Below are 17,437 nucleotides of genomic sequence, written 5' to 3' on the forward strand. Positions count from 1 at the left end.
TTTTTTTGAAAAATATTGCAACATAATGTTAAAATATAATGTAAAATATAATATCAAGAAATTTTTCACAAAAATAGCATATTTTTGCATAGGGTAGTCATTTTTACCATGAAGACAAGTCCAGAGGTCAAATTTTTTTTTCAAATTAAAGTATTTTACATTAGCTTTAATTTAAGGTATATATAAAAGTGTCAGTCTTTCCGGAACATTTTCAAAAGTTAAGTTGAAAAAGTTAATTTTTTGTGAAAAAGTTGTCATTTTAAATCCCTTCCGTGGGCAGATAAAGGGTTAAATTTATAATAAAAATATACCATAATGATAGGTAAAGACATCAAGTATCTATAAAAAAAATATTATATTGATTTGGTCATTTTTAAAAAAGTTATAGCAGTTTAAGGTAAAAAAAATTTTGAAAATTTCTAAAATAAGCGATTTTTAAATTTTTTGTAAAAAAGTTACCATTTTGAAACCCTTCCTGTGAGCTGTTAAAGGGTCAAATGTTCACAAAAATATATAAAATGATAGGTAAATACCTAATGTATCTATAAAAAAAATATATAATCATTTGGTTATTTTTAAATAAGTTATGGCAATTTTAAGTAAAAAAATTTGAAAAAATTAGCGATTTTTAAATTTGTAATTTTTTGGGGGATTTCCCCCGTTTACGAGGAACGAGGGATTTTTTTCAAATGTTGAGGGTAATGTCTTCGACTGGATACGATTTGTGATCCTTTGACATATTTTTCATAAAAATATCGGTCCAGCCAGAGCTAAGATTGAGCGTTCACAGACACAAAAATAAAATTAAATAAAAAATTAAAAAAAAAATAACACATAGTAAAATTAATATCTTCTCAGCTATTCATTAAAGCTGAAAATTAGTTAATAATCATATATATTTTTGTAAAAATCCAGAAAATTATATTTATTGTTATATAAATATAATATTTTAGGGGAAATTTCCATGTATTTTAAATTAAACCAAGTCCGCAGCGTTTAAAGACATATATTTTTTTGTGAAATATTAAATTTAGCTTAACTAATTAATTGAAATAAGCTAAGTTATCTAAATGGAAAATTAAATTAGTTTAGTTAAAGAGTTCATTAGAATAATAATTAACTAGTTAAGTTTAACTAGTAAAATTACTAGCAAAACTAGTTAATGCTCACCATTGGTCTTATATATCACCAAATACATTTCTTGGTGGTTCCCAATTATTGCTTGGTCTTGTGCTCACATTAGGCAATTGCCTTTCTGTTTCATTTATAATGTGACATGAATAAATTTTATGTGATCTATCAATGGGTTCAGCATTATACAACAAATATGATTTCATATTTTCTTGTGGAAATCCTAAAAATTAATATTAAAATTTTTTTGATCACATACTTATGTAATAAAATTAAAAATACTCACTACTTTCAACATCATCATAATTTCTATATAAATGTGTTTTACGCATTAAATTGACTCTTAATTTACGAACACGTCTTTCTTTTTCTAGAATAAAATTAATATTATATACAATAAATTCAATGAAGATAAATACTAACCCCTAATAACTAATGCACGACCTTCTTGAATATAATCATTGAGTAATTCATCATCCTCTAAAAATTGAGGAAATCCTAACATTGACAATATTCGAGAACCAATTTTGAAATATGTTACCATGCATGTAACAAGGATTAGTATTGGAAAGTATATATTGAATCCATCACTTATAATGGTAATTACATCCATATGACCCATTATCTAATAACAAAAAATAAGTATAACATTCAATAAAACTGTTGCAAATTGAAAACAAGCTTACTTGAGTGTAGTCAGTTTCTAAAATACGACTTTTTATAACATGACTATCCATATGAATTACACCCAAAAAATTTAAACATAATGGTGCAGTAAGTCGACTCAATAACCTTTACACATTTAAAATAAACCTATAAGGTATCACTTTAAATTGAAGTTCATTAATTGCTTACAATCCAAAAAATATCAAACTACTTTCAGTAGTTTGATGGTTTGGTGCCAAATAATAAATGTTCAAAAATTTTATTTTGAATAATGTTGAATACGTACAGTATGCCAAATATGCAATGGAAATAGTGGAAAGAACCTATTTTAAAACAAATTTGTAACTTGACAAAATTAGTAACAGCAAATAAGACTAAAAAACACATAAGATTCATAAATTTATGATATTTTTACCTGTATCATTACATAATCATCTGATAGTTGAGCAGCTTCAACCATTAAAGCAAAAATAGAAAGCACAGGTTTTTTACTAAAAAATGTTATTTCTGACCAAACAATAATAGTTGATAACAATCCTGTAAAAACAGCTAATGTTCGCAGTAGTGTAGGGTGTACTCTACACCACCAATACCATTCTAAAAAAAATTGTTCCATTATACTTTTAATAAAATAACTTAATTCAAAAGAATCACAAAGCTATTGTGTTAATATTTCATATTTTAAAGAATAAACAGTATTAACAAAAGTTTAAATCTGCTGTTTACAATAATGAATAATAATAAAACATTTTATGTTTTATAAAATAATTAAAAACTTAAAAAATAATGTTATATTGACTAATGCATTGTCAATTGATGCAGGAAGCAATCATTATAATATTTAAATGAAACATTAACATATAAACACATTATATACCCTCAAGGATTTACTTGTAGAACGAGTAAATTTAATTTAAATTACATGGTAAATATATCAGAATCATACCAATTTTTGATGTATCAAAATAATTATTCCATTTTGATGGTTTATTTGAAGTTTTTACAAATTGATAGTCTTTGGATGACATATTAAAATTTATATCTTCTAAAAATATTGCTTTTTCTAATGTTATATTTCCTTGCGTTTCAGTTCTTTGATACATATGAACAGCAGTAATAAGCTAAAATAGATTTTAATTTCTAATTTTATACAATAAAACAGCTTGAAATGTATTATTAAGTTAAAATTTCATGTGAAAAAATAAAATATGCTTAAAGTAAAAATACTGGTGTCAGGCAAAATTATCATATTTATATTAAAGTTTCAGTTGAGTTAAAAACAATCCTTAAAATTATTTAGCACAATATTAATTAATAACCAACTTGTGGCTAATATTATTATTATTATTATTTTTTTAACTACCCTACGATACTTTTTATTGAGGTGATAATAAATCTTAATCAATACAATTAAATGATAATCAAAATTATAAATATACATTTTACTAATTAATATATTCATTTTTATCGAATCTGTAAGTCACGACGATTGTACGAATCGCGATATTTTGACAACGTTGTATAACATCTATGTTGGACTTACTGGCACAACCCCAAAATTTAATTCCATAAGTTCAGACAGGTTTTACGATCGCTACGTATAACAGACGTTTGTTCTCTAGTGATATCTCAGATTGCTTTCCAACTAATCAATAGAGTATGCGCAACTTTTATCTGTAGTCTTTTCTGGCGTACATGTTGTTTCAATTTGAGGCGGCAGTCAAGGTGCATTCCCAGATATTTAGCCAAATTTCTCTGTGGGATTATTTGTTGATTCAGAAATATTTACGTAACGTGAAATTTACGTGCACTGACTTTTCATTGTTAACCCTGATCTTCCAACGTTTCAACCACGTAGAAATGTTGTTTAAGTTTATTTGAATCTGATCAGTAGCTATCTGTTGATCTTTATTAGTTGTTAATATTGCAGTATCATCTGCAAACATAGCGGTTGTTGAATGTCGGCCGTGTAAAGTAGATACAATATAGGGCCCAATATACTACCTTGTGGAACTCCAACTGCTATATTTTTCCAATTAGTTAAAGCTTCGTTATGTATGATGCGGAACTGCCTTTCAGTCAAATGGAACTAAAGTGTACACCACGAGTTTGGTAGTTGTTCACGCAATTTTATAAGTAGGCCTTTATGCCGGACTTTGTCAAAAGCCTGGGCTATGTCAAGGAATACTCCGCAATAATAATTTTTTTTTTTCAAACGCGTTACTTGTTACGTTTGTTACACGATGAATTTGGTCTATAGTTGAATGTTTGTTTCTAAATCCAAATTGATGATCTGGTATAAGTGTTTTTTCTTCTACAGTTTCTTAGAAACTGTAGTAGATAATTCGCTTAAATATGACTTAAATGTTTCGTTTTTAACTTATTTGATTTTCTCACAAAGCGCTTTTCATAAGCGATTCGATTCAGTTTTATCTGCTAAATGACGGATGGTGTGTGTTGTAATAATAGTATTAACGTGACAAAAATTATGTTATCATTTTATTACTCATATTATTGTGTATTAATGGAAAATATTGTAAACTTTGATCATAATTAAACTAAATGCCAATAAAAATATCTGGAAACACTAATAATGTTGATCCCATAATTGAATTAAAAGAAAAGTATAAAAATACGGGTTAACGTAGTATAAAAAACACACTTGCACATAGAACCTATCAGAGTCAGTTAGTCATCAACATCATCAGTGTGAAAAGACACATTTAAAAAAAAAGAATACTTATTCAAAGGTACACCCAAAGAAAAACCTCAATCAAAATTGAAAGAGAAATTTTATCAAGGGTTTATGATAATGTTTTATTAATACGAACAAAATAACTATTCTTATAAATAATTATTGTTCAAGACAAGAAAAAAAAATATCATATTGATAAATATATCATTGATTCAATAGTAATGATATATTTATCAAATTGAACAATGAATTTATTATATAGATCGAGGTTTTTCTCTGGGTGTAAGAAAAAAAATGATGAACATAAAATTTTAATATAAATAATAAAGTTTAAATAAGTATTTTTGGTATAATTAAACCCATATAGAGCAGATTTCGTTTGAGCTGTTATTGTACGGTTGGCGATTGTTTTGGATTATTGGTAATTTAAAATTTACATATACATATATATGTGGTAATATTCCTTCTCTTTGAAATTGTATTAGTAAAAACGGTAGCACAGTGGGGTCGAGGCACAGTGTGGACGAGGCATAGATTGGACAAGTATAGATGATATCTGACAGTGATCAAAATCACTATCATATAATAAACGCTTTGATGCAAATCTGTAGATAGTGTTTCATTTAGAGAAATTGGTGGATTATTCTAAAAGCAACATCAACTCTTATTTCTTTAATTATATCCTAATTAGTAGTTCTTTGATTTTAAAATATAATATATGAATAAATACTAATTATAGTTTTTAAATTTAGTATGAAATTGTGAGGCCAGCTATGATGTATGGTTAATAGTGTTGGGCGGTTGATAAGAAAGTAGAGCAGAGAATAAGTGTAGCAGAGATGAGAATGCTTAGTTGGATGAGTGGAGTGACTAGAGAAGATAGGATAAGGAACGAGCATATAAGAGGAAGTATAGGTGTTGCGTCAATCGTGGATAAGATGACAGAAAATAGACTTAGATTGTTTAGTCATGTTATGAGGAGAGAAGAATCGGAAGCTGTAAGAACAGTTATAAGGAAGAAGAGATAGAGAAAAACCAAAAGAGAGATGGAGGGATGCTATTGAATGCGATTTGTGGACAGCTGATGTGAGCGTAGATGTGGGAGATCGTGTCAAGTGGAATTTTAGGATAAGGGTGGCCGACCCCAAGTAGTTGGGATTAAGGCAAAGAAAAATAAAAAGATTACCAGAAATACCGGGGGCAATTGACGTAATATGATTGTTGTTTGGGAATGTACAATTTAGCATTTAGTTGGGTTTAAACAATATAGCGTCAAATCAATTACCTACTCTATCGCTTGTATATTAATATACACTACACTTTAATGATACAATAAATAAATAAACTCACACATACACACATATGCATTTATAACATTGTGTCTAACGTAAGTGTAACATGATAAAAAGTAACCGTAAAATGAAAAAAATGGAATATAAATTTTTGTACTCGTATTAAATGTAATGTAACTCGAAAAATATTTGTTAAAATGAAAAAATATAAGATAATTTTTTTGTTTATAATTGTCTTTTAAACAACTTTTGTACGAAACTTTTTTTTGTAAGTTAAATATTTTTTTTTGAGAAAATTAAGAAAGCTCATATTTTTGAGCTTTTGCGAGGCTGTAAAATAAAGCTCAATTCCAATCAATAAGGACTATTAGTATGTCATTATACATATTTTAATTCAACTTATAAAAAAACAAAATTTGGTTNAAAAAAGCTCAATTCCAATCAATAAGGACTATTAGTATGTCATTATACATATTTTAATTCAACTTATAAAAAAACAAAATTTGGTTAGGAATTTTTTCGACAATTTTTCCTTTGTTGACTGGCCTAGATGTTAATTTTAAACTTGTAATTGAGCTAAAAGTTATGGTAATATATTCAATTTATTTTACTATAAACTTTCATAAATCTTTATCAAAAATTTTTCATCAACTTTAAAGAACCAAAAAAATAGGTTAAAATTGAAAATTTGGACTGATTATTTTTAACATATTAAAAATCAAATCAGTAATAATTTGAAAACAAATTTTTTTTTCTTTTAATTATTATTTTATATATATAATTAGTAATAATATAAAAAATTAGAAGTGATAGAAATAGTCTACTTGCAGATTTGAAAACAACGCGAAAATTTGATTTAGAAAAGTATATTTTTGCTTCTGATGAAAGTTCCTTGTAGTCCAGTGCATTTTTTTATAGTAACAAACAGTTTTTATTGAAAATTATTGTATCAAGCCCTTTAAATTTTTATACACGTAAAAGTAAAGCAAAATATAACTTCTTTATTATTTTTATAATTTCTCCGTTTAAATTACAATATTAAATATCAATTTCATACTAAATTTAATAATTATAATTAGTATTTATTCAAATATTATATTTTAAAATCAAAGAACTACTAATCATGATATAATTAAAGAAATAAGAGTTGATGTTGCTTTTGGAATAATCCACCAATTTCCTACTTTAAAAAAATTCCTATTTAAAAAAAAATAAAATTTGGTTGGGAATTTTTTCTGTTATTCCCCAAAATTACTCCTTAGTTGACTAGAATAAATCATTAAATAGAAAATTTTATAATAATTAAAATAATGTTATTTTTAAGATTAATATCATTATTTTTTGCATTTTTATCGTAATAGAACAATTAAATAGAAATCATAGTAATCATTTCTAAGTAATTTTTGGTATTTAAAAAGATTCTACAAATGAAATATCCAGAACTGAATTAATTTTAATGATTTACTTTAACTAAAAAAAAAAAGTTATTATTTTGAATCCCTCTTGTGGGCAGGTAAAAGGTTAGATTTATAAAAAAAAAACCAAATGATAGATAAAAACATGCATCTATATAAAAAATAATTTGTACTGATTTGGTAATTTTTAATAAAGTTTAACATTTAACAAAGTTATTAGTTTTATACACTGTACTAAAAGGAACTTTCATCAGAAACAAAAATATAATATTCTAAATCAACATTNAAGGAACTTCCATCAGAAACAAAAATATACTATTCTAAATCAACTTTTCGCGATGTTTTAAAATGTGCAATTAGAACTATTTCTATCACTTATAAGTTTTAATATTATTAAAAAATACTATTTACATATAAAAAAAATAAATAAGAACAAAAAAAATTGTTTTAAATTAATACTGATTTTGAATATTAATATGTTATAAATAAGGAAAATAACATATTTAACTTATTTTTTTAATAGTTTAAAGTTGATTGTTGTAAATGTTTATAATAAAAAAAAAAATTTATTTTACCATAACTTTTAGCTCAATTGGTAAGTTTGACATTGACATAATTAAATAGAAAATTTTATGACAATTAAAAAAATTGTATCGTTAAGATCAATATGCAGTCAGAAAGTTTTATAATTACTATTTATTGTAAATTTATCAGAAAAGCTCAATATTTTTTTGCATTTTTATGGTAATAGATAACTTAAATAGAAGTAATAGTAATAATTTCCTAGGAACTTTTGTTGTTTGTNGATTTTTATGGTAATAGATAATTTAAATAGAAGTTTAACTTTTGGTGTTTGCAAAGATTCTGCAATAGAAATATTCAGAACTTAAGTAATTTTAATGATTTACTTTAGATACAACAAAATTGTTAAAAATATTTACTCAATTGACCGTATTATAAGATTTGATTATATTTGTAAAAATCAATTGTTGTTAATTTAGGAGAAAAAATTATCATTTTTTTTAAAAATGATTTATATAGCAACATGTTACAAAAAAATTTGTAATATTGTAGTCTAGTAGTAGCACACACAAATAAAGTAAAAAAATTATTAAATTACAAAGTAAAATGATATAATTTGGTAGATGAAACCTATCATATCAAACTTCATTCGTTAATGAATATTTTGAAAACATTAGAAATTAATGATTTTAATTGTCTTTATGGAGAACATGTAATAATTAACTGTTAAATTGATAAATTAGAATTTATTTTTTCAATTTTTGAGGGTAATATCTTTAACTAGATACGAATTGTAGTCATTTGACGTATCGTTGAAAAAAGTAGGTCAAGTTAGAGATGAGAAAATAAATGATGGTCACAAAAAAATATCTTCTCAGCTTTGCATCGAAACTAAAACAAATTTACATTAAAACAAGTTTACTAACTTAAAAAGAATTAAGAAAAAATGAAAAAAATTCATTGCCACACGCGAGTTGGAATCTCGTACCCCAAGCTCGTAAAACACAAATTTTACCAAGTCAGCAACCGTATGTCGCTACTTTCGGTTGAAAAAATTGGCTATTTAAGCTAGTTCAAATTTCAAAGTTATTTTTCTCGACTTAAAAGAAGCAAACAAATTTAAATAAGTTTAACTTTTTATGCTATATTAATTTTTTATTTATATAATATTTATGAAAATCTGTACTCCCCTTTAGGTATTTTAAAATAAAATAAAATACAAAACCCAGAATTTTAACACAAAAATAGCATATTTTTGAATACGGTAGTCATTTTTACCATGAAGACAAATCCAGAGGTCAAATTTTTTTTTTTCAAATTAAAGTATATTACATAAGCTTTAATTTAAAATATATATATATATAAAAGTGTCAGTATTTCTGGAATACTTTCAAAAATTAAATTGAAAATATCCTAGTAACAATACGCATGTTGAAAGTTTTGACCCCCCTTGTTAAAGGGGTATGATCCGATTTACAAAAAAAGCATGTAGATGAAAGGAGTATATAAATATTTATTATAAAAAAATAATAATATTGATCCATACATTTTTCCAAAAGTTATATAAAATATAAATTAAATAATATAACATATAAAATCGAGATTTTTTTCACGGAAATCGTACGTTTTTCTTTAACTTTGATGTCCGTTTTCACCACGAAGACAAGTCCAGAGGTCAAATTTTTTTTTTTCAAATTAAAGTATATTACATAAGCTTTAATTTAAGATATATATAAAAGTGTCAGTCTTTCCGGAACATTTTCAAAAGTTAAGTTGAAAAAGTTCTACTTTCTATACGCATTTTAAAAGGTTTGCACCCCCCCTGTATAAAGGGAAATGGTCCGATTTTAAAAAAAAGTATGTCGAATGAAAGAAGTATATATAAAGTATTTATCATTAAAGAATAAAGTTGATTCATGCATTTTTTAAAAAGTTATAGCAACATAATGTTAAAAAATGTAAAATATAATATCAAGAATTTTTTCACAAAAATAGCATATTTTTGCATACGGTAGTCATTTTCACCACGAAGACAAGTCCAGAGGTCAAATTTTTTTTTTTCAAATTAAAGTATATTACATAAGCTTTAATTTAAAATATATATATATATAAAAGTGTCAGTATTTCTGGAATACTTTCAAAAATTAAATTGAAAATATCCTAGTAACAATACGCATGTTGAAAGTTTTGACCCTCCTTGTTAAAGGGGTATGATCCGATTTACAAATAAAGCTTGCTAGATGAAAGGGGTATATAAATATTTATTATAAAAAAATAATAATATTGATCCATTCATTTTTCCAAAAGTTATATAAAATATAAATTAAATAATATAAAATAAAAAATCGAGAATTTTTTCACAGAAATTGTACGTTTTTCTTTAACTTTGACATAGCATATTTTTACATAGGGTAGTCATTTTTACCATGAAGACAAGTCCAGAGGTCAAATTTTTTTTTCAAATTAAAGTATATTACATTAGCTTTAATTTAAGGTATATATAAAAGTCAGTCTTTCCGGAACATTTTCAAATGTTAAGTTGAAAAAGTTACCATTTTGAAACCCTTACTGTGGGCTGTTAAAGTGTCAAATGTTCACAAAAATATATAAAATTATAGGTAAATATCTAAGTTATCTATAAAAAAAAAATTATATTGATTTGGTCATTTTTAAAAAAGTAATGGCAATTTGAAGTAACAAAAATTGAAAAAATATCAAAAATTAGCGATTTTTAAATTTGTAATTTTTTGGGGGATTTCCCCCGTTTACAAGGAACGAGGGAATTTTTTTCAAATTTTGAGGGTAATGTCTTCGACTAGATACGATTTGTGATCTTTTGACANTGAGGGTAATGTCTTCAACTAGATACGATTTGTGATCTTTTGACATATTTTTCATCAAAATCGAATCAGTGAGAGCTACAGACAAAAAAAAAACACATCATAGTAAAATTAATACCTTTTCAGCTTCGCATCGAAGCTAAAAAAGAAAAACCCACAGAACACTAATCCCAATATAAAAAGTAACTCAAGAGAGCAAATTAAGGAATTAAGATTAAGACCATAAGAGTCTCAATTATTTCAATATCTGCTCAAGCAAAACATCTGTATAAATATATGATATTATATATTATTCTTGTTCTTTTAACTTTATTCTATAATTTTTTTCTTTCCCGATTTTCATTGAGTTACAACATGTGACATTTTATTCTAGCTCTGCGTTTTTGCAGAATAGTTCTTTTATCTCTGATGGATAGGTTGTCTCTCGATATCTGTCTTTACAAGTTTCTGGAGTAGCTTTTTTTGCCGCTTTGACAATATCATTAGTTAGTTTATGTACTAATGTTTCTATGTCACTTGCTGTTTTCAACTGTACGGAAAGTGTGATAGTTCAAGTACTTTTAGAGTACGTCTGAACTGGTGTTCATCGCCAGTCATAATTTTAATATCGCCGTTAGCAATAGTTTTTAACTGTTACTCATGACCAATAACTTCTCGCGAGTTAAATTAGAAATTCAATCGTTGATATATTTAACACCATTGGGAGTTGGTGTTAAATTATTGGAGGTGGTTTATAAATTTTTGGCGCAAGTTTTAATACATTTTTATCTATTTCATTTACTTGTTATTTTGATGAACTACGTGAAGCATCTGAGCTACAGCCTGGTTTATCACTAATAAAATTTTTATTTTCATTATTATCATGTATGCTACTTACACGCTGATTAACTTGTTGAGTTTTCAACTTCTCATTGCTTATTTGGAGATCTACTACCATTTTTCTTAATGATTCATTTTCAGTTTGTATTTGATTCTTTAATACTTAATTCTTTGATACTTTGATCAATTACAATTTGATTTAGCTGTGTAATTATATTATCATACATGTCCATTGTTGACAAAAACGGGGGTAAGAGCCGTCGCACGCAACTTGACCTAAATAACTATTAATACACTTAGCACTTTATTGTAGTAAGCGAAAGCATTTTTCGTTATTGAGTATTTATAAAACAATACGCGCAAATTCGACACTGTAAAGCAAAACATTTGTGTTACTCGTTCAACAAATAAATTGAAACTGCTAATATTATTTAAAAATTAAAAGTATATCTTAAAATATTAATTGGATTTAACACATCATAGTAAAACCAATACCTTCTCAGCTTCGCATCGAGCTAAATTTAATCTTGATATTGTAAAAATTGCTGATAATTCATTTTTTCAATCATCAAAAAATGTGTTTTTTTGTGTCTGTTACCACTTTTTCTCAGCTTTCACCGAACCGATTTCTTTCAACGATATGTCAAAAGATCACAAATTGTATTTATCCGAAGACATAACCCTCAAAAATTGAAAAAATTTCCCTCGGTCCCCGTAAATGGGAAAACCTCCAAAAAAATTACAAATTTAAAAATCGCATATTTTCGAAATTTTTTCAATTTCTTTTTCTTAAAACTGCAATAACTTTTTAAAAAATAAATTAATAAATATAATTGTTTTTTTTATAAATGCATGATGTCTTTACTTATGATTCGGTATATTTTTTTTATAAATCTGACTCTTTACCTGCGCACAGAGGGGGATTTAAAATTACATTTTTTTCAATTTAACTTTTGAAAGTGTTTCGGAAAGTCTGACACTTTTATATATATTTTAAATTAAAGCTAATAAATTGTACTTTATTATAGAAAAAGAAAATTTCGGACTTTATTTTATCTTCACGGTGAAAATGGCTACCGAATGCTATTATTGTGTGAAAATTCTCGATTTTATGTTTTACATTTTTAACTTTATAATCCTATGACATATTGTTAAGTGTATGGATCAACATTATTTTTTTATGAGAAATAATATTTTTTAATAATCCCTTTATCATTCGATATACTTTTTCTTAATCAGGATATTAATAAGGAAATAGCGGATCGTGTAGCTATTGTAGTAATCCAACAAATTTTTTTAATTAAACACTATCTAAAGATTTATATTTAAGCGTTTTTTATGATAGTGATATTAATCACTGTCAGATATCGTTATACTTGATCCAACTATGACACATCGCCACTGTGCCGCGATCCCCCTGTGCTGGGTTTTTTCCTATGCTATTACCTAGAAAATTGAATTTAGTCTTTTCATATAAATATAGTTTTAGTGCTCTTACAATTATTAAATATATTTCAATAAAACAATATGAAGTTGTAGAATATTAAATAAAGTATGTAGGTTACATTTTTCTGATTCAATCAATTATTGTAAATACCAGTATAACTATTCAAACCAGGTCTAGGAATCGTAATGATTTTTGTTATTCAAGTTATTTGACCTACTTCAATTTTTTTTTTTAATTTTGTATGGAAAATATTTGAAAAAAAAAGTAATTGTAAAAATCGATTTTAAAATAAAATTTGATTACATAAAGTTTCAAAATCAAAATTTACCGATATATTTTTTTTAGTTAATTTTTATTTTTAACTTTTTTAAGTCAAATTTTAAGTTTATTTAAGGTTTCAAAAGTGGTCTCATAATATCATATTTATGATAATATTTATAATTTTTATAATCATTTTTCAATTTGTACTAAAAATATATGACCTAATTTACTAGATAAATAAAAATTGAAAAAAACCATAATTATTTCAGATTTTTTTCCTTTTTTAAACTCTTTAAATTCTTAAAATATATATGTGACAAATTAATTTTATTATAATTCTATAATTAAATCACATTATTTCTCAATTTACTTGTTTATGGAGTTTAGTTAATAAACCAATTGAAGTTGTCATTTGAGTTTTACTAGGACTTGATCTTAAATTTGTTATTGATTCCTGGTAATCTTCAGGAACTTTTTTTAGAATTATTTGAAAACAATCATATAGCTGATCATTTGGATTAATATTAAGACTAACATTTTTTATCGACTAAAATCATATTATTGAGTATTAAAAATATATATTTATATGCACACACACATATAATACCTCTACTACATCTTCTAATGCTCCTTCAGATTCTAATTTTTCTGTGTTTAATTTTGAGAGCTTGAAATATACTTTCTTTAATCTGTACTTAATCTGACTAGTTCTCCATAATTCTGTAGGTATGTCAACTAAAGCAATACCCAATAATAATATCAAGAGAAATAATCCCCAAGTATTACTAGCAGATGATACAATAGCTTTTAATTCTTGCCTATAGTAAAGACAAAAATAAATTTAGTAAAAAAAAATTAAAAAAGAGCAGTGTAGTGAGGTCGCGGCACAGTATGGATGTGGCATATTTGGGACAATTATATGTGTAGATGTAGATACTGTTTAATTTTAAGAAATTTGGTGGATTATTCCAAAAGCTAAATTAACTCTTATTTTTTGTTCAACTTCGACGGCCATTTGCACATAGAAGATTGGTCGTTTGGATAATTTTTTTTTCAACTTGTAGAATGTAACATAAGTTTTAATTTAACATATATTTAAAAGACGCGGTATTACCGGAACATTTTCAAAAGTTAAGTTGAAAAAGTTCTTCTTTTTATACATATTTTTCAAGTTTAGAACGCCCCCTGTATAAGGGGAAATTTTCTGATTTAATAATAAAGTATGTCGGATGAAAAAGGTACACATAAAGTATATAAAAACATAATTTTGTGTTGATTTATTCATTTATTAAAATTTTATAGCTATTTGTATGTTAAAAATAAGTCGTTGGGACAATATTTTGATTTATTTATTTTTGAAACATTTTTACATTTTTAAGAGAAAAAAATATCAAAATTTATCGATTTAAAAAATTGTAATTTTTTGAGGGATTTTCTCAATTTACATGGAACGAGGGAAATGTTTAAAATTTGTAAGGGTAATGTCTTCAATTAGATATGATTTGTGATATTTTAACATATGGTTGAAAGAAATCAATTAAGTGAGAGCTGAGACAAAGTGGCGACAGTTATTAAAATTAATATCTTATCAGCATCACATCGAAGCTAAATAAAATATTCCTGCATATTACTTATTACATAAGTTATTACAATTAAAATTCTTTAAAATAATTCAATTTAATGATCTAAAATAATTTGATACTATAAAAACTATAATTGAAAATCTTATTAAAAATAATTTTTCTCTTACCAATTAAGATGAACACCCCGTTTCAAAGCAATGTAAATAAGTAGGACTGTTGCTATTGTCAATAATGTACTATAATATATAGTATTATATTTTATAGCATTTTTTAATTTTTCTTTCAATGTAAACTCACCTGATTTTACATAATATTGCATGAATGGCATTATAAAACTAAAAAAAAACATAAAACTTCAATATATTGCCAATTCAATTATTAATAATTAATAATTGAATTGACAATATATTATTATAATTATTATATTAACTTAAAAATAAATATTAATTAACTAAATACAGTTTTTGGTAAATAAAGAATTTTTAAATGGTTAGATTTAAAACTACAAAAAAAGTTTCTTTCACTATTAAAAAATAAAAAAAGTTGCTGCAAAAACTTTTTTTGCATTAGACTTTGCAATATCTAGTACTAGCACTACTCCAAATAAAATGGCAAAAATGCCATTGAAACAAATTAATTAATTATTTAGTTTTAAAGCAATATTTTATTGTACTTAATATTATATATGAATATTTTAATTACAAAAGATACCAAGTGAGTAATTGTGAAGTCCAGTATACAACTCTCCAAAAATTTGGTAGTGTAGATGGTGGAACATAGCTCCACGGTTTTTTGCAGTATTCATTTTTATAACACTTGATACATTTACGGTAAGTAGCCTAAAAATAATATTTAGATCTCTTTATTTCATTGAGCGTTGGAAAACTATTTATTAATACATAAAGAAAATAATCTTGTTTAAAAAAAAAATTATTTATTGTAGTAGATTAAAAGTTTACTTGAAATAGTAGTTTTACTTACTAAAGATATATCAATAGGAAGAACAAAAATAATCAAAAGTGAAAAATACCAAGAAATTAACACAGTAATCGTAACAATAACATTTTGAGTTTTCCAATTCCCATACCGGTTAAGTAATACTATAGTTAAAATGAAAGCAAATACAACTTCTATGGTAAATATTCCAACAGTCATTTTACTAAATAAAGTATTCATCTGTTAGAGAGTTCCTTTTCATTATCCATTATTTTTTATAATTAGATTATTATTTAATAAATAAAATAAATAATTACTGAAGTCATATACTTGCAACTTGAAAAATTAAAGTTGACACTATTATAAGGTGATACGATCATACTCCACATTATTATTGTAACGCCGATTAGACTTATATCGTTGACACAGTGACACATGTATTACTACAGGAAGGCAGACTACACCCATAAACAGTGTTTATTAAACATTTTTGGAATTCACGGCCACTGTCTCATAATACTAATATGCTAAATCGCAGTTGACTTTTTACCATCATCGCGACCATTATTATTTTATCTTAGATTAACTTGCATTACCTACCACGTAAATAGTGTGTTTGTGTGTGTATTGCCGTTAGCTCTCTGTTGGATTATATCATCTCTAGGTGACCAGCAGGTTGTATTGTTTATTTACTTACCTTACTTAATAAACTATTATATCATTGTTAACCAAGAGTGTATATATATATATTTAGTGTGACCCTTGGTAGTTACTCTGAGGGAAAATAAATTAAAAAGGAAACCTATGTACCTAAGGTAGATATAGCCTAGTCAACTATCCCCTGTTAGTCCCTTTAGAATACTGTTGACGGGAATTTAGGCTCAACCCCTAAATAGCAACTTAACAAAGGTATAAGGAATGAACATGAAATATACTTTATAATTGATAAAGTAAGAAAAAAATTGAACTAAAAGAAACCAATGAAAAAATTATTTTTATTGTTTGATTAATTAAGTAGTTAAATCACTGTGTATACTTACCAGATGATTCTAAAAAATGTTTGAACAATTATCAGTGATCAGTATAAAAAAAATATCATGAAAAATGTAATTATTTAAAATATCACAAACGTGAATTTCGTATCTCTCAAAAAGTGACAACAAAATCAAAACATTTAAGTAAATTTTATTAAAATTATTATTAAAAAAAAAATACAATACTTAAAAACAAAATACACTATCTACTGTCGCTAATGATTACTACTGTCACCATCGTAATACTTAAAAACATAATTTATTAATAGAAAAAATATTTATTAAAAGAATGGCTAAAAAAATTATATCTTATTAGTATAGTATCCTGATTTTAGCTTCAATGCAAAACTGAGAAGATATTAATTTTACCATAATGGGTTTTATCTTTATTTTTTTATTTATTTTTTATTTTTGTATTAGTAACTACTATTTCTCTGCTCTCACCGAATTGATTTCTTTCAGTAATACGTTAAAAGATTAAAAATCATATCTAGTAGAAGACATTACCCTCAAAAATTGAAAAAATTTCCCTCGTTCCCCGTTAATGGGAAAAATCTCCAAAAAATTACAAATTTAAAAATTGCTTATTTTAGAAATTTTCGAAATTTTTTTACCTTAAACTGCTATAACTTTTTTAAAAATGACCAAATCAATATAATTTTTTTTTTTATAAATGCTTGATATCTTTACCTATCATTTGGTATATTTTTATTATAAATTTAACCCTTTACCTGCCCACGGGGGAATTTAAAATGACAACTTTTTCACAAAAAATTAACTTTTTCAACTTAACTTT

General features: G+C 25.3%; 1 protein-coding gene across 1 annotated transcript; it reads right to left on the bottom strand.

Annotated features, from left to right (window-relative positions):
• Nucleotides 1–1,170: 1,170 nt before the first annotated feature.
• LOC126906521 (LMBR1 domain-containing protein 2 homolog) lies at nt 1,171–15,826 on the bottom strand. The gene is made up of 12 exons (XM_050687071.1): nt 15,653–15,826; nt 15,374–15,510; nt 14,839–15,006; nt 13,696–13,906; nt 13,459–13,635; nt 2,744–2,918; nt 2,213–2,394; nt 1,987–2,120; nt 1,818–1,923; nt 1,555–1,756; nt 1,418–1,501; nt 1,171–1,354 (listed from the first exon to the last, which is right to left on the bottom strand). Exons 1-12 carry the CDS (start codon nt 15,824–15,826, stop codon nt 1,179–1,181), a joined length of 1,926 nt encoding a protein of 641 aa, XP_050543028.1. The 3' UTR covers nt 1,171–1,178.
• Between the last annotated feature and the right edge of the window lie 1,611 nt (nt 15,827–17,437).

This window comes from Daktulosphaira vitifoliae, unplaced genomic scaffold, assembly GCF_025091365.1.
Source record: "Daktulosphaira vitifoliae isolate Bord-2020 unplaced genomic scaffold, ASM2509136v1 Scaffold_5, whole genome shotgun sequence".
NCBI lineage: Eukaryota > Metazoa > Arthropoda > Insecta > Hemiptera > Phylloxeridae > Daktulosphaira > Daktulosphaira vitifoliae.

Coding starts and splice junctions, on each gene's coding strand:
- LOC126906521 (XM_050687071.1), bottom strand. CDS start 15,826: ATGACTGTTGGAATATTTACCATAGAAGTTGTATTTGCTTTCATTTTA. Junction 15,007..15,373: donor TTACTCACTTGGTATCTTTT/GTAATTAAAATA, acceptor GTTTTTTTTTAG/TTTTATAATGCCATTCATGC. Junction 1,924..1,986: donor AGTTTGATATTTTTTGGATT/GTAAGCAATTAA, acceptor AAATGTGTAAAG/GTTATTGAGTCGACTTACTG.